Below are 24,975 nucleotides of genomic sequence, written 5' to 3'. Positions count from 1 at the left end.
TCAACTCTCGTTTTAAAAGCTGCAGGTCTGTAGCTCTACACCAAAATGAAATACATGTATAATCTAAAATCCGTCAGACCCCTTCCTCCCTCCCCCCCCCCCCCCCCCGGGAAAGATTTTTCTGCATTAGCGCATGCATATGACGTGGAAATGATAGAGCAACATTGAATAAAAATGTCGTGCTTACATTGTCAAAAATAAGCCACATGATTGATGCATTGGCACATTTTCGTACGTTTCCGGCAGGATACTGATTTTTTGTCTTGTCGGAAAGACCCAGGAAATGGCATACTATGATTGACTTCTTTATTTCTGTTGACAACAACATACATTTAGTAACGGAAACTTTAGTTTATTTTAATTACGTAATATACATGTTTTACATGCATATATACACACAACGTTTTTATCGTCCGCGAAAATTGTAAACTTTATTTTGCCTCACCTGCAAACATTTTTCGATGATAATAAAAAAAACCAACAATTCATAATCAAAATATATCTATGATTATTGACAGTTTACTGCGCTACATGTAGCTTTCTAATCTTGTTCAAACCTAGATTTGTATACGGTGATATATCTATAAGGAATAAGGAATCATTCTTTGAGTATTATGAGGTGATAATTTCGGTCGGGGCGTGATCAAATCCAATAAAGCCCGAAGGGCATTATGATAGATTTGATCACGCCCCGACCGAAATTATCACCTCATAATATTCAAAGAATGATTCCTCATTACTTATTGCCTGACGTCATGTTGCCTGACGTCATGACGTCAGGCATATCTAAGGTTTAAAAGTTGCAATCTCCGAAACAGTGCAGACAATGGGACAAGCAGTATCATGATATTTCACAAAAAAGATTAACCGATGCATGTTTAAGATGTCAGCATTTACATTCACAATTGATGAAAATGTTATATGGCATGTAATAACAACAGCGAGCAAGAGTTTTCAAGTAAAAGGGACGGTCACCATGCAGAGCACGTGTGTAATCCTGCTTTAAAAATAGATCAGCATTCCACCATATTTGAACGGTGAAAGGGGAGGGGGTCACCGCAACAAGTTGTAACATATTGTCTATTACAGTACAATGTAAGAAATAATTGGTGTTGGATTATCATTATTACAAGAGAGTCATCAATTTGGATTAAAACAAATAAATATTTATACAGCTGGAATGTTTACTGGAGGAACTAAATCGCCAAAGCGGGGTGTGACCCCATTTTCGTTTAGTTGGGCGATTTCATTAATCTTGAAAAGAGAACATAACTCGCATGTCTTACTAAATGTACATTACCACATTAAAAACTTACTAATCAAGGTGTTTCTTAATTCGATACATTTCTTCCAAAACATCCAATCCAAAGTATAATGTACATATATGTAGCTGTTACAAAACAAAAGTAAAAAAAAAATTCATCTAACCCTCCCCCCCATGGATCTCTGCCAATGGATGAGTTCATTCGTTGCGTGAACGGTAAAGCAGGATTTCGCGCCAAAATGTCTCATTCATAGTTTTTGTGCGTCGATTAGTTGACGAGTCTGTTGGGATCATGCAAATACCCCAGACCCCACCATGTGTTTACATCACAGGCACGTAGCATCGGGGGTTGGGGTGAGGGAGGCTGCTTCCTCTCCCCTCTTTTTATAGAATAAATGGAAATATCATGGATTTACCCCCCCCCCTCCACTTTTGTAGGAGCAAGCAATAATGAAAAGTTCTGCAAATAAGGAATTCTAATTGAATTGAAGTTACAGTTAGGGTTTTTTTTCATGAATTTGAGAATTCATCCTTTTTAATTGCTTGTCAAGATGATTTTAATGAAGCTGCCCACACACATTCAAAAACAATACGTGTTTGTATACCCTCTCATATTTCATAAGGTTGGAAGTTTTAAAAAATGCCTTTCAGTTGATTTTGCAATTAATATAACAAATACAATTTGCAAAAAACGACTATTTACTCTCCAGCTCTCAAACTTACCTGTACTTAAATGATAAGTGTGCATTCCTAAAAAATTGAATTAATAAAATAAAAGAATTTCAAGTGATATACATGTATATATATCTTAAATTTTCGTGTTCCATTTATAGATTTATGATCAGCAGCAAAAATTAAAATTAATTTCTGATAAGATAGCCTAATTGATACATGTATGCTTCCATTGAATAATTTTGTTTAGTCAGGCAAGCTTTTTGGAAAGCTATTACTTGTATTTATATAATTTTAAGCCATCGTACGATCAAATATTTAGATATAAATAAGCAAACTCCGCTGGCGCCTCAATTTGGCGCCATTTGTATTATGGGTTATATAGTACAAAATCGATACGTAGTGTTATCACAGGCAAAGACACTGGAAAATGTAAATATAAGGTAATAAGGTTATAAAATTTTGGATCAGTGGTATATATCTCCTTTGTTTTGATAATTTGGAAATCAAGGATAGAAAAAATTGAGATTTTGATAAAATCTAATCAAATATTCAAGATATGATCTTGACATTCTCAATGGAGAATTTTTGTTCACTAATCAACGAAAAACAAGAAAAAAAACCCCAAAATAAATGCAAGATCAAAGATGTCGACATCGACCGGGGAAAAATGAACGCGCTTCCGTAACTTGTATTTTAAACACGCTATAATATTCAGACAATTCCACATCAACAACTTTTTTGTATAGTCAGTATTCATTATTTTACCGCATTCCTGATTCGAGCGATGATCATTGATATTAACTGTACTCTTCGTTTCATTTCGATTTATGACAGTTTTGAGCAGATCTTTGTTTATATACTTTCTCCATTTCTTGCAAATCTTTATTAAAAATGCTCCCACCAAAACATAAATACAAACGTTTATATACACATGCACATATTTATTTTCAGAATGAATTTATTTGAACAGTATATACACTCTTTGTCTTTGATAACTGCAAAACAACAAAAACACGATATTGAATATAGTATGAATAACTATAACTTAAATAAGAATAACTATTATAGTACTTTAAGTAATATGCGTGTTTGAGAGAGAGAGAAGAGAGAGAGAGAGAGAGAGAGAGAGAGAGAGAGAGAGAGAGAGAGAGAGAGAGACGCACTATTTCACTGTTTAGTGGGGTGTTGTGGGGTGGCAGTGACAGAGGTGATGGTCACAGGTGGGGTAGTGGTCAACATCACAGGCCGCGCACTCGTCCGGGTGGTGGCATTCGTGGGTACTATGGTGGCAGTAGCACTTCCCGTGGTGACAGTGCGGGAACGTCCCCGCGGCGCATTGACAGTCGGCGTCCACCGTGCAGTCGTCCTTCAGGGCACCGGCTACAAAATCTGATAAATATGACCCGGATACGTTGTAGACATAGTCAAACATAAAAACTCTGGTATCATCGTCACCAAAATTTTCAAACTTCCATATTGTAGATATGTTAAACAATAAAAGCCAAAAGTACAAAGCTGTACATGAACGTAATACGATGAGGGCATGGTCAAAAATTGAGATAGCGACTACACAATGTGAGTTAAAAACGTGAAATGTGATAGGCATAGTCAGACATGAAGGACACAACTACACATTGTAAAACATGAACGCAAAATGTTGTATTTTAACGTGAAACGTTTTAGACACAGTCACATATAACCTTTAATGACTCGACTAAAAGTAAATGGACGTGAAGTTTCTGTGTGGCAGTCAAACATGAAGACTCAGTCTGACAATATTTTCATGTAAATATATGTAAATAAACAGGTGTCAATTTCAACTGTTACCCTCCCAAACAGGCACAATTTATTTTATCATACTGAATGTCTTAATATTAGAGAAAATTTTACTGCTTTAATGTAGAAATGACATGAATTCTACAGCGAACCGTACGCACATAATTTACGCGCATGTAACAATGCGTTGTGTTACCCGTTGCCAACTGTGTTGCTAACGCTGAGGGTGATAGAAGGGATTATCAACTGCGTCTAAACCAATCAGATTTCAGTGTTTAACGTGAACAAATATAAAGCAATGCAGACATATACTTCTAGACAGCGACAGCATGAATTAAAATGTATCATTATTATACATAAGATGCTTACCCAATGTCAAACACAAAACACAGAAAATAACTAAATTCTTCATTGCTTTCAGACAGCTACGAGAGAATGAGACTAAGTGGATCAAGGAACGCGATAGCACTAGAAACAACAAGACAAGATAAGACTGACGTTTTCATTAAGTACATAAATCTGACTTTGGGGACTCAGACGAATGATTCTGTTCCTTAATTGGTGAAATAAATGTGGCTGAGAAGTGCGTGTACCACTATTTCCTAATTACCATAATTAGCTCCTTACATACCACTGTACTTAAACCTTTAGAGTTTTGAGGAAAAAATCCGAAATAAATGAAATTCATCTTTTATGTACAACATTTTCAACAAGCTTCATAGTAACCCTACCGATTTTTTTCCTTGATATATCATTCTAAAAGTCCAACAATTTTCACGAGGTTAAACTCATGTTGAAACCCAGTGGATTGAATTATATATGTAACTGTTATGAAAACAGTTTAAACAGCACAGCGGATATGCTGTTTTTAATTGGAAACATGAAGACCCAGAGAAAGGAGAAATCTTGCCCCATTATCATAGGACCATAGTCAGCGCAAGCGCTGTACCTTGCGGAAATACCGAGCGACTGGATACAAGTCCGAGCTGCTGTAGATCTAAAACATTTATACGGAAATGAAATGTTCTTCTCCTGCATAACTCAGCATCAGATTAGCAGAAAGCATTAATGTAATGACTCAATGTTCAATTTGAGTTGAGCGTCGGGCAACTCTGTACTCTTGAACAACAACCGATCTTTCGAGGAAAAAGGAAAGGAAAGGGAGAATTAATAATTTTGTTATAAATAATCTCTTGGTTTTTACTTATAATCTCATACTGAGACCTCAAGCTCCCAGGGACCAATCGAGACGAGACATCACCTTCTATTTCATAGGTCTTGAAAAAGAACCACTTTACATCGCACCTTCGTAAGGTTCGAACCATAACCAAAAGATCTCTTTCTAAGCCTGGAGTCCGTTAAGTAAAAAACCGCGTCACAGATTACGCAAAAAGTTAGTGCTGGGAAAATAACACACAAAAAAAACCACACACACACTGACATTCCAAGTTATTTATTTTAGCATGAGTTACTTATAATGTACAATTGACAATTTCACGAACATTAAATTATGTTTTGTTGCATCATTTGCTGATTGATGATCCATGTATTGGAAAATCAAGCGTGATGTAAGCAGTGACACAAATGGTTATCACATGAGGGGGTACGATTGTGATCGCATGTGCAGTCGTTGTCAAAGTTACACTCGTGTCCACTCATTTGATGACAGTAGCACTGTCCCATGTGACAGTGTGGCATAGTATTAGCAGCACATGTGCAGTCGACTGTAGTTGTGCACGTGTTTTGTGCAGCAAGAAGTGTGCATGCTGTAGCAAATAGTAAAATAGGTTCTATTGCAATATGTTTCAAAAATATTAATATTCAATGAAAAATGAATCACAAAAACACAGCTGGTGGAACTTACTTAAAGAAAAAATCAAACAAAGACCAAAAAGCTGCTTCATATTGATGACAACAAGACAACTGCAGAGAGAATCCACATGTAAATGTGCCCTTTGATTTATATATAAGCAACTTTAGAGATAACATATATAAACCATTTTGAGGATAAGATCAAGGACATAACATTCGCTGTTAATGCTAACTTGTGCAACTATCGTGATATTTAGGTTCGGTTGTGTCCTATATTAATTCTGTATTTCTTCATGTTGTTTCTTGCATATGCCATATACACTGTAGAAGGCAATGTCTTTTGAAATACATGTAGATGGCAGTCAAATAAAAATTAAACAATTCTTCACTTTATTGCAGAACAAATTCAGAGATAAAAAAACCCCTTTGGAGAGAATATTGCATAAACTAAGTAAACCTATTTTTTAGGCAAACTAAACAGCTTGTTTTCTTACATTGAGAGTTTTTAAGAAATATAAAACATTGGTCAACAATATAAAAAAATATTTTGCACATTTTGTAGATAATGTTTTGTTCTCCAAAATGTCGGTAGTTCATTCGGTTTCTCTTGGCTTATCGCGTTAGACACAGTGTACGTGAAGTCTGTCTTTATCTCAAGGTGACCCTTCGAAGAGTTCACTGAACCTGGGACTTGTCCGCCTTGACCTGTGCAGTAGTCTTGAATGACGTCATAAGAACTGCATGTGTCAAATTATTGTATATCGATGCTTTTTGTCTACTGTGGGTAATTTTAATATGTTTTCTTTGGTGTTTCATGTGGGTATATGAAGGTAGCAATCACAGCTGAACACGGGTTTTGTGAATATTTGTCAATGATCACTACCTTCATAGCCCGTATGAAACATCAAATAGCATTTTGATGTTTTAAATCAAGTTAAATTAAATTTTTCTTTGAACCCCCCCCTCAATTATCCATGTAAAGTGAGTACAATTTATTTAATGTTGTATCTGTAATCCAAGGAGAAGGCGTATTCCTAATTTATATCGGATTTTTTGTTAATAAAATTATGAAAAGTGTGGAATCAACATTGATCATGTAATATGAATTTTTAGGGATTTTTTATTTGAAGGGCATACAATGAGGTTTAAGTTTGTGTCTTTATAAATACATAGAAAAATACAGCTGCAAAATACGGTGACTGTTTCTGGTACGTTAATTTGTATTAAAAAGCATGAACCTATTTTAATGTGTGGGATATCAATATAATGTTAACTCGATCTCGTTGCGAGCAACGAGGATGTCTTCCGTCCGATTTAAGAACTTGAGATACATGTATGTATGACTTTGACTTTGCTTTTTAACAGCTACATATGATTTGAAAATAAAAGAAAGGAGTCTTCATTCTAAGGGCAGAGGCTAGAATGCGTTGAGGAATTTGAAAATTTTGGTGACGGTGGAGCCTGGAAAAGAAATTTTTTAGGAGCCGACCCTATAACTCACTAATTTCTCAGTAAAGTGCTATGGATTAAAGACTTCAGAGCCCTTTTCGTCCCTAAATTGAGGGGCCAGTCCCTTTTCCTTGATGTCAAATGAAAAGTCTTTTGATATTAAACATATTTTGTTCAATTTGTTACCGTTCTTGAGCTATCTGGGAAAGAACAACGTAGGGGCTGGCCCCCTTATATCCTTATCGGGGCCACAAAACGAAATTATAATAGTTGAATATTGTTTAGAACATCATTTTAAGCATCCTTAATTTTATATTGCTTTTCAAAATATTTGTCCTTTTTGTAATATAAGTAATAGAATTTTTGGACTTCTGGCCCCTTAAAACCCCTAATTACGTAACGCATGATTTTTTTTATTATGTATAGTTAAATGAATGTAAGATGAACATTTTTGCTTCTAAACCATATTACAAAATATTTCTCAGTAAAGTACTATGGACGAAAGACTTCAGAGCCCTTTTGGCCCCTTAATTAAGGGGCCAGTCCCTTTTTCTTGATGTAAAATAAAAGTTCTTTTGATAACAAACATGTTTTGCTAAATAAGTGTTTAGAAATTTGTTACCGTTATTGAGCTATTTGGGAAAGAACGTTTTAGGGGCTGGCCCCTTAAATCCATATCGGTGCCACAAATCGAAATTATAATGCTTGAATATTGTTAAGAACATCATTTTAAGCATCTTTTATTCTATATTGCTTTCAAAATATTTGTCCTTTTTGTGATATAAGTAATCAAAATTTTGAACTTATGGCCTCTTAAAACCCGTTATTACGTAACGCATGACTTTTTTTTTATGATGTATAGTTAAATAAATGCAAGATAAAAATTTTTGCTTCTCAAACATATCACAGAATATTTCTCAGTAAAGTGTTATGGAGAAAAGACTTCAGAGACGTTTTGGCCCCTAAATTGAGGGTCTAGCCCCTTTTTCTTGATGGCAAATGAAAGATCTTGTAAAAATAAATTTAAATTGTTCAACATGTTTTAACAAAAAATTTTTGATAAAAAAGATATATAGAGAAAACCAAAAAAAAAAAAAAAAATCATTACATTTTTATATCTTAATTTTCGGGTCCAAGCGAGCTTCGGCGCCTTTTGCGCCAGACATAAATGATTCACTTCAGACAAAACTACAATTATTCATCTACAATTCCTGAAAATTTGAATTTGATATTTTTTGTCATTTAGGAGCCGTTCAACGGACAAGCTGACCCTCTAAAAATCGCTAAAACGTCAATATCTCTAAAACAGAAATGACGTCATTGAAATAAAAAAATTTCAATAAGGTTCAGATCAATATCTATCAGATCTAAAAGTTTCATGAAAATCATTACAAAATTTTTAAGAAAAAACCCCAAAAATAATAATTATAGGGAAGAAGAAACCGAACAAAAACAATAAGGTCTTTCGTTGGAAATGGAAGACCTTAATTATGTGAACCTGAAATAGTTATTATGCAATAAAAATATAATCTTGTCGATATATGCTCAGGTAAACGCATCGTCCCAAGTCAAGGGTTTCTGATCCGCTCCGCTCTACATAAACATAGAGCGGAGCGGATCAAAAACTCTTGACTTAGCAATTCAGGGTAAGATATGTGCTTGAAAATAGTATAAAGGATTTGATAGTTTTTTATCTCTGATTGTCATTTATCTCACCATAGGTCATGGATTTAAATTGATACCTTACAGAAACACATCTGTGAGACAGATGAATCTCCTGTATCGGACACAAATTCTTTGTACGATTACTGGAAAACAAACAATTGCATGTAATTTAATTTTTTTCTTGAGAGAACGTATCATTACACAACAGTTAGATACTCATCGAGAATGAATGAACGTTGTTAATACAGTAGCTACGACACGGGAGATACTGATAATGTATTTATAGCCAAACGTCTGTCTAGATTATTAGTGTATATATTTAGGGAGAAAAAGACCACCAAAATTATATAATATAATGTAAAGGTATTGTGAGTTATATCATATAGTATACTGTAAAGGTGTTGTGAGTTATATCATATAGTATACTGTAAAGTTGTTGTGAGTTATATCATATATAGTATACTGTAAAGTTATTGTGAGTTATATCATATAGTATACTGTAAAGGTGTCGGGAGTTATATAGTATACTGTAAAGTTGTTGTGAGTTATATAGTATACTGTAAAGGTATTGTGAGTTATATCATATAGTATACTGTAAAGGTGTTGGGAGTTATATAGTATACTGTAAAGTTGTTGTGAGTAATATCATATAGTATACTGTAAAGGTGTCGTGAGTTATATATTATACGGTAAAGGTGTTGTGATTGATATAGTATACTGTAAAGGTGTTGTGAGTTATATTATATATATTATACTGTAAAGGTGTCGTGAGTTATATCATATAGTATACTGTAAAGGTGTTGTGAGTTATATAGTATACTGTAAAGGTGTTGTGAGTTATATAGTATACTGTAAAGGTGTTGTGAGTTATATCATATAGTATACTGTAAAGGTGTTGTGAGTTATATAGTATACTGTAAAGGTGTTGTGAGTTATATCATATAGTATACTGTAAAGATGTTGTGAGTTATATAGTATACTGTAAAGGTGTCGTGAGTTATATAGTATACTGTAAAGGTGTTGTGAGTTATATAGCATACTGTAAAGGTGTTGTGAGTTATATCATATAGTATACTGTAAAGATGTTGTGAGTTATATTATATAGTTTACTGTAAAGGTGTTGTGAGTTATATTATATAGTTTACTGTAAAGGTGTTGTGAGTTTTATTTCACCACATCTCAATTTTTATGGTCTGAACTTATACTGCGTTTAAATCTCTTTTTGTCAATCATTTGTGAACATGAATGATAACATAATAAGAAATTATGATGATGACGAAATATATCATGCCCTACAGTCATGTATATAAAAAGTGTGTATTCTCTTATTTATTTGATGATTTAAAAATTAAAGAAGTATAAAAATAAAAAATGGCGTGGTTAATTACTGCACTTGTTTGCATATCATGATGGGGTTCGACAGGGTAGACATTTATTCCCTTCTTAGTTTTTTAAATGTAAACAATTAATTTGGAGGGCGTTTTGTCAGGCAAATGTGTTTGTAAAGTATTACATGTGAAGTTGTTTTATTCAGATCTCTGTTGATGATATAGCTTTATAACCAAAAGTACATGTACTGATACTGATGGCCAACAAAACGCATTGAAGGATTTTGTGTATACTTGTTAGGAACTGAATGTTAATGATGACAATACAAAGACTATTTAGTATTTTCTAGAGGGTTAATATCTATGCATTTATTTAAAAACAAATTGTGCATCAGATCGCAGCACTTTGCTCGAGGGTATCGTTGGACGATATGTCGTCAAAACAAAGCCAATATACCGACTGAGAGTCATATTGGCCAAGAATTAATTAAGGCTTGTCAATATATCGATACAAAAAGAAAAAAAGACAAATTGCATTGTAATGTAACATTTATACGATTACGCCGGGTTACAATGGCAATGATGGTGGTCACAAGATGGCGTCTCATTGTCAGCACACGTGCATTCGTTGGCATGGTTGCATTCGTGGACATGGTGACAGTGACATGAGCCGCCATGACAGACGGCGCTCTGGCCTTCATGGCAATTCGTTGCTGCGCAGTCTGTGTCTGATGTACAGGACTGGCTGAGGGCAACTCCTATGAATTAAGATGGCCACGTCGAAAACTTATATCTTATAAAACTTAAATTAAGGGGGCTGAATGGTCGAGAGCATATTTTTGGCTACATTAATCTCCTTAGACGAAGAGCTTTGTATAATAAAAGATGTTATAGGAAAACATTCAAATTTTGAAGACTTAATATTTAGATTTTTCTTAAATAAACAATAATTTAGACTTAAAATATCTTAAACTAGATCTGATGGGTAATTTTGTCAACCATCCAGCCTCCTTAAATTTGACATTCCAATTCACGAAGCTGTAGAATAGAAGCTTTCCAGGAATAGGTTTGGTATCGAACTCGTCTTCCATTCTTTGTCTGGAGAGCAACGGTTCTACAGCTTTATGACAATGTAAATACTAGTACAAAATATAAAATACATGTATACATACTGTATTTACCTAATATATTAAAAAAATATAATCATAGCCAATTAAAATATATCGATTTTGTTAATTTACGTACCCAGAATACAAATTATACTTAAAACGACAAAGGTTCTCATGATTGCGGTAAGTAATAATACAGGTACTTATCTATTTAAGATCCCAACTCTTATATAGCAGGCAATGTACTCGTGATCAAAGCATTGATAAGGCGGTTAATTTCCCCGACCAAGTTTCGTAATAATGATCCTTTGTTTCACCTTTTAACTAGGTTACCTCATATCTATAATATTTACATTTTCAGTGTCTTTGTCTACGATAAAAGTACAAATTGATGTTGTAATTGAAGGTTTAATACATTTCAGCAATGACTATTTTCATATTTAATCGTATAATTACTGAAATTATTTACTTAGAAGAAACAAGGAATCGTTCTTTGAATATTATAAGGTGATCAAATAAGATCGGGCTTGATCAAATCTATCAAAAAGCCCCCCAGGCTTTATTAGTTTTGGTCACTTCCGTCCGGTTTCGATCACCTCATAATAATACTCTAAGAATTATTATCCATTAATATTCCTTATTTAATGCATCAGTTCACTAGTATAGAGTCGAAATTTGCCAAATATTTCTTTCATCAGTTCAAGTTTCAAGTTCATTAATTCTCTCCAACCACACAAAGATAGTACGTGAGGTACAAAACGTAATATCGTGGCGTCAGAGGAGGGCATGTATACCAAAACAAAGAAGAAAAAAGGGGAAAAAATGATGACATAAATAAATACATATATACAAACATGAAACAGAAAGATTTATGGAGGTGTGACGGTGTCATTGCTTTTTTGAATAAAAATACAGTTTTTTAAAAAGTGTTTCTACATTTCTTGAGGTCATAATTTCGTTAAATTTTAAAATATTTGGTCTGGTACAGTATTTACTATAATGGAACTCTTTCCTAACATTAAACTATATGATTTATATTCTAATAAATAATGACTATCATCTATAATTCTATATTCATTACAAAGTTTACATAACCTTCCATTTTGAGGAATATTTCAACATCTGTGTCTATCGGGGGGGGGGGGGGGGGGGGGATAATTAGTTGTACGAGATTTTGAAAATACATTACTAAAATGTTTTGGTAGTTTTTCTATACTGTATATGTTTCTAGACCCAAGTTTGTCTAAAAAAAAAATCCATATGCGTATTGATATCAGGCACGTAGCATCGTTTTGAAAGTGGGGGGGGGGGGGGGGGGGGGGGGGCAGACTCATCCAAGAAATCTTGACAAGCAAAAAAAAAAAAAAAAAAAAAAAAGGAAATTTAAAGTTTCCAAAAATCTTCAAAATCCTAATCCGTGGAAGGAGGGGGTAGTGTAAATTATACTTCCATAATTTTTTCCCCCCAAATCATGAAATTCCTAATCCGTGGGGGGGGGGGGGGGGGGGGGGGGGGGGGGGGGGGGGGGGGGAGTATGTCACTTCAACTTGACTCCTCATTTCCTTATTTCCATATCAATTTCTTACATACCTCCAAAAAAGTGGGGGGGGGGGGGGCAACTCCATGATAATTCACTTTTTTATATGTAAATTTTAAAAAATGTTGCTGCGAGAAAAGTGGGGCAGCCCCCCCCCCCCCCCCCCCGATGCTACGTGACTGGATATAATATATTACCGGGCTGAAGCTAGCAGCCACTAAGCCCGCAGAAGCTATCAGCCAAAAAGGAAATTCATCAAAGTACTGAGAGTACTCGAAGAAAAAATTATATGGACGATCATTTATCTCTAGCCCCAAGTAATAGAGAACCACGGGAATTACTATTAGATGACGAAGTGTCTTTTTTAATGATCTTGAAAGAAATATACTGTTAGAGTCTGGTCAGGATCGGATGAGAGTAGAGTCTAATATTAATAATAGAACCATTTTAACAAGACCTTGGACTTTCGGTAGGACGTAATTGTCTATTTCTTGCGTCATAAAAAGTGATAAATGACGCGGGTTTCAAGCGAAATATACACCGATTACCAGACAGACAGATCTTGTTGATTTCAGAGATACATTTCTGAGTGGCCAGCAATGAAATAAACAGACCTGCACATTGCTGTTTGACGCAACTACCCAAAGTCCAAGCTCGTGTTAAAATGGTTCTAATAATCGTTTTCAGAATTTGCTGAATAAGAACAGATTCTAATCAAACAAGAACTTCTCTGAATGACATTTTTGGAAATGTTTCTTCTACAGAGAAAGAAAAAATTTAAACAAGGCACAAAAAAGAAACCTTGATGAAGTAATGAAGATCATCTGATCCAGGGAAGTTAAAGCTGCTTGGTCCGATTTTATATCAAATTTTATGCACGCTTTTAAACGATGGTTATGCTAAATATATGTATAATAAGAGACATTGCAGTAGTTTTCCCAGTCAATTAAGCCAAATTTCAATAAAGAAAAATACGTACACAATTTGCTAACAAAACAAGCGACATAAAAGGGTACCCCGTTAATTCGCCTCATGTTAAAATTCACCCCTGACGACGAGACGGGTATGGTTGTATTACGACTTTGACATCGCTGTAAATAAAGGTCGAAATGATCAGGCAAATTACAAATAAACATGTGTACGTTTTGTTCGCTAATACTGTATTTCTGAAGTTTGCTTTCTTTACAATCGATGCATAGCATGCGGGTTGAATAACCCCAATTGTTCGGGGGACGAAACCAGACGGTTTCCTTTTCTAAACATTCCCGTGATGCATTTTGGTTTGTTTTTTCGTTTGCCCAAAAAAGAAATAATTTTATTTACTTTGAATATTTTTAACTTTGAAGGGAGACTGATTCTGCTGGTGTAAATAGGAGAAAGTCCATAACTTTTTAAGATAAATGATTTGTTTAGAAAAAAAAATGATGCTGTAATAACGAAAAAAATCGGACCAAGCAGCTTTAACAGAGATGAATACATACAGTGTTTTCAAATACACAAAGATTCTTCAGATTTTCTTAAAGAACTAAGCTTGGATGATATTTTAGAATAAATGCCTCGGAAAAAGCAAGGAAACAAGGCCTAGACTAAAAAAAGTTGGGGTAAAAATAGAAATTTAGTTACACAACCTTTGAAGAACATTGAAACTTTAGCTTATCAAGGACAGATAGCTGCCCGTATGGGTATAATTGCCATAAGATGTATGCAACAAGCTCTTGGAACTTTGTTAAACTCTATTTCTAGTCAAGACGCTGATATAGTACAGTCAATCAAAGATACGTGTATTTTCTCCATGTCCATAAAAAACTATAGATCAGATGGGCAGAACTGGAGCAGCGACTCAAGATACTGGTTCGGTCACATTAAAAGACAGCAATATTAAAATCAAAAGTCTGCCGCTGACTAATGATGGTGTTTTTGGTAAGAAATTAGAAAAAAAGCTCAAAGAACGCAAAGAACACAAAGACTTTATCAAAGATTTAATTCATGAATTTCTTAACGTTTTTGATTTTACGACATTACGGAAATCTTTATTCTATTCTTAGTAATTTCGTCACGCACGAGTGACTTGGCGCATAATATAAATAGTTTTTCATGTGTTATTTTGGTCATTGCGACGTTCGTTACAAGATTGTTAGGGGTTGATAGTAACCCTCCCTGCCCACCCTATACATTGTACTGCATAATTACATGTTTGTTTTTATGGTATGCGATTATTTTATATATACGTTTTGTTTATTAATGTTATTAAATGCGATTTTGTAATGAACGCACCTAACCTATTTCATTTCGTTGTTGTTTTTCAAATTAGACAAGAAAAGATTTATTTTCGGAGTAGTGAAACGAGGGAGAAAATAACAGAATGGAATGAAAGAAATCAAGAGAAAATTTCCAGAAACTTCACGTGAAAACTCAGGAACCTTCAAAAGACCAAAAACAACTGTTGTCCATAATAGAGGACAAACTATTCAAAGATAAAATTTCAGCAGACGATCTTTTGATTACAAGCAAAGGGATGACAATTCTTGAGCCACTTCGGTGGCCACATCTGTTGACAGAATGAATTCCTTTCGAATCCCAAAGAAGACAAGTAAATGACTGGAATCTAGAACAAGTAAACATATTAGCAATGTTTCCTGAGATACCTGTTTGAGGTCGTCTGAAAATTTTCTGTGAAAATTGGAAGCAAATTACTCAGGACGAATGGGTCTTGTCAGTAATCAAAGAAGGATACAAACTAAAATTTATCCAAAAACCTACTCAGTATGTTTATGGGGGCGAAAAAAATTTAATTGCAACTGCACAAATAGATATTTTGTTAAAAGAGGTATAAGAATTATTAAGCGAAATGCAATAGAAATTGTACCACAACGAGAGAAGCTGACAGGTTTTTACAGTACATTTTTCCTTGTACATGTACCAAAGAAATGTAAAAAATGAGACTCATAATAAATTTGAGACATCTCAACCGGTATCTCAAGATGCAACATTTTAAAATGGACACTTTGAACAAAGTTTTGAATGTAGTGAAACCAATGGATTGGGTCATATTAATTGATCTAACAGATGCTTATTTACATATACCAATTTTTCTAAAACACCGAAAATTTTTAAGGTTTTCTGTACAAAACAGTGGTACCAATGGAAAACACTCCGCTTTCGTCCAAAATCGGCATCAAGAGCGTTCACGAAAATGGTAACAGTAGTAGCAGCTTATCTGAGAATACTCAATATTTGCCTTGTAGTATATTTAGACGATCGGTTAGAAGTAAACCAACGCAAAGAAAATTTGATTCAAGATCGAAAGATACGCTTGAATCTTCTGTTTCACCAGGTTTCATAGTCAACAAAAAGAAATCTAGTCTAGTACCTATCAATTAATTGTTTATCTGGAAGCTTTGTCTCGGTTCAAACAAAAAATAGTACTTCCATCTCAAGACAGAATTATAAATTTGGTAAACACAAACAAAATGTTAATGAATGGTCAGAAAACAGCCAGAAATCGTTTTCAATGGTTAGAAATAGTTTCCTCGTGTATAGATCTGATTCCCAATGCACGTCTATATATAAGACCAATACAATTCTATCTTTAAGTTTTTGGAAACCAAGCTCATTAGATTTGGACAAGGTTAATCCTATTACACAACATCTCAAACTGCACCTACAATGGTGGTTTAATACAGCAAACATTTCCAGGGGCAAATCCCTGCAATTGGAAGAGATATGAATGACCATAACAACAGACGCATATCTAATAGGGTATGGGGATCATCTCAACAATCAAATAGTTCAAGGACTATATATGGGACAGTTGTCACCAGAATTGGCAAATCAACTGTCTAGAGATGGAAGCAGTATTTTTGACTTTGAAACATTTTCAAAAACAAATTCAAAACAAAACAATGTTAATCAGATGCAACAACTTAACAGTAGTCCAGTATATAAACCAAACAAGGGGGAACGAAATTTCATCGTCTTTGTTATCAAACTTGGGATCTTTGGAATTGGGCAATAAATCAAAATACATGTATCAAATTTAAGGCTGCACATATACTGGCGGTCAACATCCATATATCATTAGACTTTTGAAAGGGATGTTTAACTCTATACCACCTAAAGTTCAGGGAGTTCCTGAATGGGACTTTCCTAAAGTTTTACAAATGTTACAAAGTGCATCTTTTGAACCTATTGCTAATGCATCTTTGAAACATTTGTCTTTCAAAACAATTTTTAAATAGCAATTACTACTTTCAGAAGATGCAGTGATCTACAAGCTCTCAAACTTCGAAGAATGGGTCAATATTCAGAAAAAGGGAGTAACTTTCATTAGACAAGGTTTGGCAAAACAAGATCGACCTAATCATCATGGAACAGATATTTGTTCCTGCTTTTCCAAAAAATAAATTGTTGGATCCCAGGAGATGCTTTATTTCTATTTGAAAAAAAAACCCCTGAGATTTCAGAGAAAAAACTTAGAGACGGCAACATGTTATTTTGGAGTTTACTTACACCACACCAACCAGTATCTTCACAGACTACATAAAAAATTACATGAAGAATTATTTCTTCGTGATATGTGTATATAGTGTAAACATCTATATGAAGCCTAGATGCTATTAGGAGAAATACCGGAATTCTTACAAGTTTTTGAGGTAAGAAAAAAATTTCTTTCCCTCCATTTTGTTTAGATTGCTTTAGAATCTAATTCATCCTCATGTATGTAATGACTGGTAAGTATAACGAACGAAATATAATCGGAAAATTTGTATTCAAGTTTCACTTTTATGAGTGAGTTATACTTACCAGTCAACTTTCCCACCTCCAACCCAAAAGAAAATTTTTTAAGAGGGAAGGTGATTTTTCATATAGTTGGGAACGTCTTAATTGTTGCCCGCCTAGATGAACCGATTTGGGCGAAAGGTTTAAAGCGCTTGAATCTTATTCTTTAAAATGCTTGCCCGCGAGTTAGGAAAGATATCATTACGTATATAATGACTGGTGAGTATAACTCATTCTATAATTTCTTGTGAAGCGCAGATCACAAGTATGAATCGCCCAAGCCTTTTTTTTTTTAATATTTACGTATACTGATATAAATTAATCTTAGAAATCCATTTTTTTTTATCCAAAAACTGCTTAATATGTTCGCCCATTTGACTTACTTACTTTTCATATATCATGCTATCTTTCACAATCAAATAATTTTCTGCTGATTTGAAAAAAATATTTCAATGTGTAGTGAACCATTTTAAATGCAGTTATATTCCTGAAACACTTGCTACCGCATGAACTACCAAAGAAACCATTTTAAAAATTTAACACGATTATTACAGACATTAAACATTGAGATCTTTATGCCATTTCTTTTACCAGAGCAACAGTGTCCAAATCTAAACAAAATCTGGCATAAGTATCTTTATAATCTAGAATACAAAACTCAACCATAGATTCGATTCATAAATATTATTCTGTATTTATTCATATCATATAATGGATTGTTTCCATTTCAGTTTTATTAATTCTATATACTCTCTAGCTGTTCTTCACAAGAAGCTGTTTTGTGTTATATGTTAAACTGCAGTTTGAAAAAAAAGTAGCAATGTTTCATCTTCTAGCTTGCTTCGATATCTCTTGTAAAATTAATGACTCCGACAGGTGAGCTAAATCTTGGATTATCTGTTGCCTTTTTGTTTTGAAAATTTAAAACTGTTAATATAAAACAGTTCAGAATTTCATGAAAGTTATTCTAAATGTATATCACTGTTACATATATTCTTTCAATCTTCAGAAAGTCAAATGAATCATATGAGTACACTTGTTCTAATTCACTCTCTAAACCTCACACATGTTGGATAACATCTTTTCAAAAATAGAAAAGATATCCAAAGAAAGTCTTGGGTAAGAAATCAGAGTCAGAAAGAAGCTTGTTGGATTCTACTTTGTGGAACTTCCTCGATAAAATAACCTGGGCAGAAATACAAGTCCTTAGACAAGGTGTAGCTGCTCTCAGAAATCGCCACAAATTCTTTGTTCTGTTTGCTGTCTTTTGCCCTTCCTCGTGATACCAGCTGATTAACCTAAAATATCAGAAACATTGTCTTATAAACCTTAGTTCACATACATGTAACAATCCAATGTAAACCTTTAAGTGCATGTAATAAATAAATTTTCAATCTTTTTTTATCCAGTCCATGTAAGGAGCTTGTTAACATATCAGGAGTAAAAGAACTCTCCAATTATTTTAATTCATTGAAATGTTTGCTCTTTATTGCATTAGTTTTATATTTTTACAGGAAAAATTCAGATCCATAATGATATTTAATCATAAAACACAGTGAACAAATTGACAATTCATGTTATACAATATATGGTGTACGTATACCACAGATCTGGATCTCTGCTCTAGGTCTCACACTTAAATCTACTATGGTAAATGAGTAGCATTTACCTAACCACCTTATAACAATAAGAGGAACATGAGGCAAAAGCCCAGTTTGATACCTGGAAAATTCTTACCTTTGTAAGCATTTGATGAATGTCATTTGTATGAGCATATTTAGCAAAAACATAAGCTACAGCTGTCAGAAACCAGGACCCGTATATTTTGTTCCGATAGGAAACCATGCCTGTTCAAAATTCACATGTACAATTAAATGGCAAAATTTGATGATAATGATTATGAAGATGATGATGAAGATAATGACTATGATTTCAGTACTGTCAGTTTTTATTGAGTACAGTAGTGAAGCACAATTGGTTTTCTTAAGGAGATATTACAATGCATAAGTAAATATTATATGATGATAATGCTGTTGGTAATTATAAATATGAAAGTTGAGAAGATTACACTATGAGAGGATTTTGGTTTTCATGATAAATAATGATGATGTGATGATTATTTTACAATGATGATAATTAAATATGGATGATGCATATATTATACTATTTAATAGCGAGCGCAGCTCGCAGGCGCTCAGCACCGGCAAGCGAAGCGAGCTCTAAGAAGCAGTGTGCGCAGGAAAAAGAACAAGCTAAAGCTAGAGTTCATCAAACAAAATTTTTTGTCTACGCCCCATAATGCTCTCTAATGTTTTCACCCGTGGTGCTATGCCAAAAATGGCCGACTTTTAACTCGTAAATTACGGTGACTTAAAGTTTAGACACACGTTTTGAGTACCGCATATGCTTTGGCGAGACTCAAAAGATTTGTTATATTTTTCGTATTGAGTTGAGAAACGCAAACAAAGACGAACAAAGTCATGGATGACGTCACAGTGCACTCGCGCTATATTTCCCTCGATAAATTTAGAGGTGGATCGAACATCTGTAATGAGCGTACTGGCTATTTCAGTATAGTGTGCGATACCTGCCTCATTGACATATGATTTGTTTTTAATCTTTTTTTTAATATAGAAATTATATATATATATATATATATATATATATATATATATATATATATATATATATATATATATATATATATATATATATATATATATATATATATATATAAATCCAAGAAAAACTTAAATAAATGAAAACACAAAGATCGAGTAAAACTTAATGTTTTACTCGATCTTTGTGTTTTCATTTATCTAAGTTTTATATATATATATATATATACACACACACACACACACACCAGCAAGAGCCATACTTAAATGTCATATCGATCCATTTTAAAACTAATTGTGCATGCATGTACAGTAGGCAGGTAAGTATATGAGTAGGAAGGAAATAAACAATAGGACATTTTGAACTAAATAAAAAGGAATAAAATGAAAAAATAAACAGGTAAAAAAATTATGTAGATATTGCATATAGTCAGACCATTAAATTTAAAAGTGGGAAATTACACACTTACAAACAGGTACCGGGCTCTCTCTCTCTCTCTCTCTCTCTCTCTCTCTGGGTAGGGGGTTGCGCTGTATGTATCATAACCATTAAAATTAGTACCTTTGGCATACTTATTGTAGAGCAATACTCTCTCAAAAATTCTTTGACGTTCGTTGATACCTAAATAAAACTATAAGTTGACAATGATGCAAGATATGTGTAATTCTTACTGCGCTCGCCAGAACGGTAGCACCGTAAAACAAAAATGAAAAAGCATGATGATGATGATAATGATGATCGAAATAGAATGATGTGATAATCATATTATAATGATGGTTATACTACGATGATGATGATGATACAATGATGACAATGAAGAAGTTAAAATTATTCAATTGTAACACATGACGTTAGGTGACAATGTATGAAAAACCAGTTGCAATAGCTCACCTGAATCACTAATGTGATCTAAAATTTAACTAAACAGGAAACCTGAGGGATGAAGAATAAGGAATGATTCTAAGCAAAACTTACCTAAAGTTGATGCCATGGCAACAACCATGTGACTCATTGTAGCAGTGACACTCTCACTTTTGGAATCTGAGACAGTGTTTAAGGACAAGTCCTTCAGTATTTCTCCTGTGGATTTTATTTCCTTTTCAATATCTGCCGTTGTCTCTTTCACACCTTCATCTTTTGTTTCTAAATTCATATATAAGTAAAACTAATCAATTTATTATCATTGATAAATTTCCTTTGCATACATATCTAACATTTCAATTCAAAATCAAACAATCTAATTCCAGGAGCTGATCAATGAATGAATTTGTGACTTTGGCCTGATGACCGAAAATCAATTAGGGTCTATGGCTTCAAGTTTTAGAGTTAATATGATAAAAAGTTTTATTGTAAAGGCTCTACAGAAATTAAAGATACTGTATCATCTGGAAACCATTTCATAAATGAATTTCTGAACTTGATTCATTGACTTCAAATTTAACAGACCTATTCTCTAAGCCTTGGATATGCAACAAAAGGCTAAAGGGCATACGGAAGTTGACATAATTGCGACCTAGTTTGGGTATAATCTCTTCCAAATACTTGTACAAGTATAGCAATGATATGCATATTTAAAGGCATCGGTTTTAATTTAATCAACGTACAGGTTAAACTGATGTTTTAACTTTTATCACACAAAGTTTATATAAACATGTTTATAAAGGCATATATTTTGAAAAATTGACACAAACACACAGAGCAGGGAAATCTAAGACCATTTACATAAATTAGACATTTTCCGTCCTCCCTTCAGCCTTCCGTTGCATATCTTAGGTAGTAGATGCCGATTAAGGGGTGATTATTAATAATGACAGATGTAATGTACTGTTCTGGTTGAATCAGTTGTAAGCTTAGGTGCTGAAGGACCAATCGGAAGATAGAGATGATCACAAAATAATTTTACTGATGAGTTTTAAGCAAAAATTCCACATGATGTGACAGTTTTAAATAAATCAAATATGGCGGTGATGTGTACCTTCTGTATTTTTAGGGTATACAGGGTATATATTTAATATATAATGTCATGAGCCTGTGTAAAGGATGCATCATTTTATGAACATTTAAATCCGTTGATATTTTCATTCTAGGCCTGAAAAGGGCTGCGTAGGAAGACAGACAGACTGATGGACAGACAAACAGACAGATGTACCTCCTCTACAGGCTTGAATAAGAAGGACTTTAGGTTTGTCGGCCATTGCAGTGAAGTTCTCTCCATTCAACATCATTTTGATTTCTTCTATGGAGACTGTTTTGCCGTCCACACCATATATGGCTCCTGATGTTCCATGAGTCATTATCACCAAAACAAAACAATCTGCCTTGTGATGGAAATCTTTTTTAACCTCCTCTTTTAGTAACGCCTTGATTTCCTTGAATGAGAAAATTTACTTTCCAAAACTTTTTAATTGAATTAAACCTAATTAAATTTCTACATGTGATTCATAAAGGGACATACATATCAGTAATATGTAGGTGACATTATTACACCAAGACCCACAACCATTTTCACATTAATTGACCCATTTAACCTCCACACTTAACTTTTGCCATTTTCATGAATATTTCACTATTCATACATGTATAAACATTTATCTTATTTTAGCACCTTTCACACTTATTCCTAGTCTTGCCACTAAAAAAGTACAATACATGTACCGGTACACTACTGTACATTATACAAGTATTATAATAGTTTAAACATACTCATGAACTAGATTTGGAAATTGTCTGGTTAATGCAATGTCAAATACATGTATAAGCTAACACATCTGACAAATCGTTTTACATATACCAAATAACCTTACAAGGAATGACTTATATTTTTTGTAGCATAATGTGTTATGATAAAAAAATCCTTCATCTCAGGAGTCATCTTAAGTCTATTTTTAGTAGCATTGCCTTTTGCATTTTTTCCACTCAATTGGTTTACCGGTACTTACTTCACCCTTTTTGTCCATATGTACATCAACAACAAAGAACATTTGTTCGAAGACCTCCTGAATTTTTCTCTCATCTTGTTCTGTTCCCTCGCGTGTTGCTAAGGTAACCCTTTTTTTACCATTTTCATCTTCTTCCAAAGGTCCGAAAAAAATCTTATTATTGATGATGAGGACCCTGCCTCTAGGTCTCCTACCCATTTTGTAACACTGTTAAAGTAAAACAAAAAATATATTGAGCCAAAAAACAATAACAAACCAGGGAAAACATCCGTCTGTCTGTCTGTCTGATGGACAACAAACAGAATAAGTATTACACACATAATAAATGAGATTATTACTAATACAGAACATGAACTTAATCTAATAAATTGTGTAATTAAGCCTCTGATATTTGCAATACAATAAAAATGATTAAAAACATTGATACCCCAGTTTTTTGGAACCTTGAAGCAGAGCATGTAAGAGGTTTGACAGTCAATCGTCCCTCTAAACTCAATGGATCTGGCCATGCTGAAAATAGGAAGAGTTTATTACACAAGGCACTGTAAAACTATTAAATTATATTGAGGTGTACGATATTTGGTAGATGATTTTTCAACAAAGTAGCATAGATTTGAATTTGCATATTAATTGATAATAAGTGTTTCAATTCTTATTCTAATATGTATGGCATTTAGCTATGAACTTGATTTAGCTACTTTTCTCCAATAAACACTAAATACCGAAAATAAACAGCCAAAAATAAGACCTTTTAATCTTCCTCTTTGTTTATCTGTTTAGGTTTGTGAAGGATCGACTACCGTAAAGATAAACAAAGAGCAAGATAAAAGGTACCTACACATTTAATCAGGTTAGTTAACTGGTCTATATTTTAAAAAGATCATAATAAAGTCTGTACTTTGTGGGAGATCATCTTCTCCGTCTTCCTGCCGATGATGGGAATTGTTCTGTGGTGAGATTCCGGATTTCAGTTTAAGTGCAACATGATCATTATTTGTGTCCTGTAGTACTTTTATAAATATCTGGAATGCTTCGGGACCACGTCTTGGTAATATGTCTAAAAGTTTTCTCACTTTCTTTTCTTTAAGTTTTTCAACCTAAAACAAGTACACACATGCATTTAAGACTCAGAGCAAAATATATCTAATTTTGAGCTGTTCATAATCATGTTAGGCCTAACAATAAATTGTGCATTTTGGATAGAATCTATGAAAAACAGATATGTAAAGTATCATAATGCCATATTTTATATATTTTGATTATTCAAAAAGTTTATTTGATCCATACTTCTACTTCATCTTTCATTCCTTCTGTGAAAATTTCATTTGAAAACAACTCGTTGGCAACATCATCAGGGTTGGCTATGTTTTTCACGAGGAACGTCCGATTTACTTGTAAGACCCTTCTGTCCGCATCCTCCATTATATCCAAGAGTTACGTGGACTTCAACACAACAACATTGGATTTAGAATAACATAAAAATATCAAAATTACCAGGATGTGTAACGTTTTAAAAATAGGCCTAATACATGTATCATTGAATTGAACAGTTGAACATTTTGGAATCCGAATGAATCCTATATTGATCAACATGATCAAGCTGCCGAGATATGAATCAGAACTGCAGAACTGAACCAATATAATAACATATATTGTATAAACTATTTGCTCTTTAACCCAAAAGCATATAAAACAGAAGGCAGATAAAAATACTCACGCGATTCTAAATCTATCTCATATCGAAAGTGGAATTCCTTGGTCTATATTTAGATCAGGGTGAGGTGTCCGGAAGTTTCGCCTCACAGAGAACTCGGCCTAAAGACACTTTGACCCAAGTTTTACGAATGGACACTTTGGCCATAATTTTTTTTTATTATTAAGGTCACTTAGTATTGAAGAAGTCAAAAAGTATTATGTTGCAAGACTTTACCCGTTTAATTTGCCCACGATGGGGACTTGTACAGCTGTATTCTCTTTTGAGAAGTGGACAGGCATAAATGCCTTTCCACTTCTCAAAAGAGAA

The 24,975-nt window shown here is 33.7% G+C and overlaps 1 protein-coding gene, 3 long non-coding RNA genes and 1 pseudogene across 4 annotated transcripts; 1 reads left to right on the top strand and 4 right to left on the bottom strand.

The window, feature by feature from the left end:
• Nucleotides 1–2,858: 2,858 nt before the first annotated feature.
• Nucleotides 2,859–4,209, bottom strand: LOC128190091 (uncharacterized). Its single transcript, XR_008244322.1, has 3 exons — nucleotides 4,085–4,209; nucleotides 3,103–3,328; nucleotides 2,859–2,934 (listed from the first exon to the last, which is right to left on the bottom strand). It is a non-coding gene; the product is annotated as an uncharacterized LOC128190091 (long non-coding RNA).
• Nucleotides 4,210–5,152: 943 nt separating this feature from the next.
• LOC128190782 (uncharacterized) lies at nucleotides 5,153–5,690 on the bottom strand. Its single transcript, XR_008244389.1, has 2 exons — nucleotides 5,580–5,690; nucleotides 5,153–5,481 (listed from the first exon to the last, which is right to left on the bottom strand). It is a non-coding gene; the product is annotated as an uncharacterized LOC128190782 (long non-coding RNA).
• Nucleotides 5,691–10,500: 4,810 nt separating this feature from the next.
• On the bottom strand, nucleotides 10,501–12,199 carry LOC128189637 (uncharacterized). The gene is made up of 2 exons (XR_008244260.1): nucleotides 11,215–12,199; nucleotides 10,501–10,727 (listed from the first exon to the last, which is right to left on the bottom strand). It is a non-coding gene; the product is annotated as an uncharacterized LOC128189637 (long non-coding RNA).
• Nucleotides 12,200–12,904: 705 nt separating this feature from the next.
• On the top strand, nucleotides 12,905–16,961 carry LOC128187604 (uncharacterized; annotated as a pseudogene).
• Nucleotides 16,962–18,063: 1,102 nt separating this feature from the next.
• Nucleotides 18,064–24,749, bottom strand: LOC128189743 (caspase-7-like). Its single transcript, XM_052861477.1, has 9 exons — nucleotides 24,670–24,749; nucleotides 24,240–24,395; nucleotides 23,851–24,049; nucleotides 23,380–23,462; nucleotides 22,953–23,159; nucleotides 22,163–22,382; nucleotides 20,989–21,156; nucleotides 19,132–19,241; nucleotides 18,064–18,692 (listed from the first exon to the last, which is right to left on the bottom strand). Exons 2-9 carry the CDS (start codon nucleotides 24,372–24,374, stop codon nucleotides 18,528–18,530), a joined length of 1,287 nt encoding a protein of 428 aa, XP_052717437.1. The 5' UTR covers nucleotides 24,375–24,395; nucleotides 24,670–24,749; the 3' UTR covers nucleotides 18,064–18,527.
• Between the last annotated feature and the right edge of the window lie 226 nt (nucleotides 24,750–24,975).

This window comes from Crassostrea angulata, chromosome 6, assembly GCF_025612915.1.
Source record: "Crassostrea angulata isolate pt1a10 chromosome 6, ASM2561291v2, whole genome shotgun sequence".
Taxonomy (NCBI): Eukaryota; Metazoa; Mollusca; class Bivalvia; order Ostreida; family Ostreidae; genus Magallana; species Magallana angulata.
The sequence above is the reverse complement of the archived record's forward strand: the minus strand, read 5'-3'. Positions and strand labels throughout refer to the sequence as shown.

What these genes read in the sequence shown, in the direction of transcription:
- LOC128189743 (XM_052861477.1), bottom strand. Translation starts at nt 24,374, where the DNA reads ATGGAGGATGCGGACAGAAGGGTCTTACAAGTAAATCGGACGTTCCTC. An exon ending in CAAGGTTCCAAAAAACTGGG is followed by an intron (nt 23,160 to 23,379) that starts GTATCAATGTTT and finishes TTACTTTAACAG; the next exon opens with TGTTACAAAATGGGTAGGAG. An exon ending in TTCATCAAATGCTTACAAAG is followed by an intron (nt 18,693 to 19,131) that starts GTAAGAATTTTC and finishes CTGATATTTTAG; the next exon opens with GTTAATCAGCTGGTATCACG.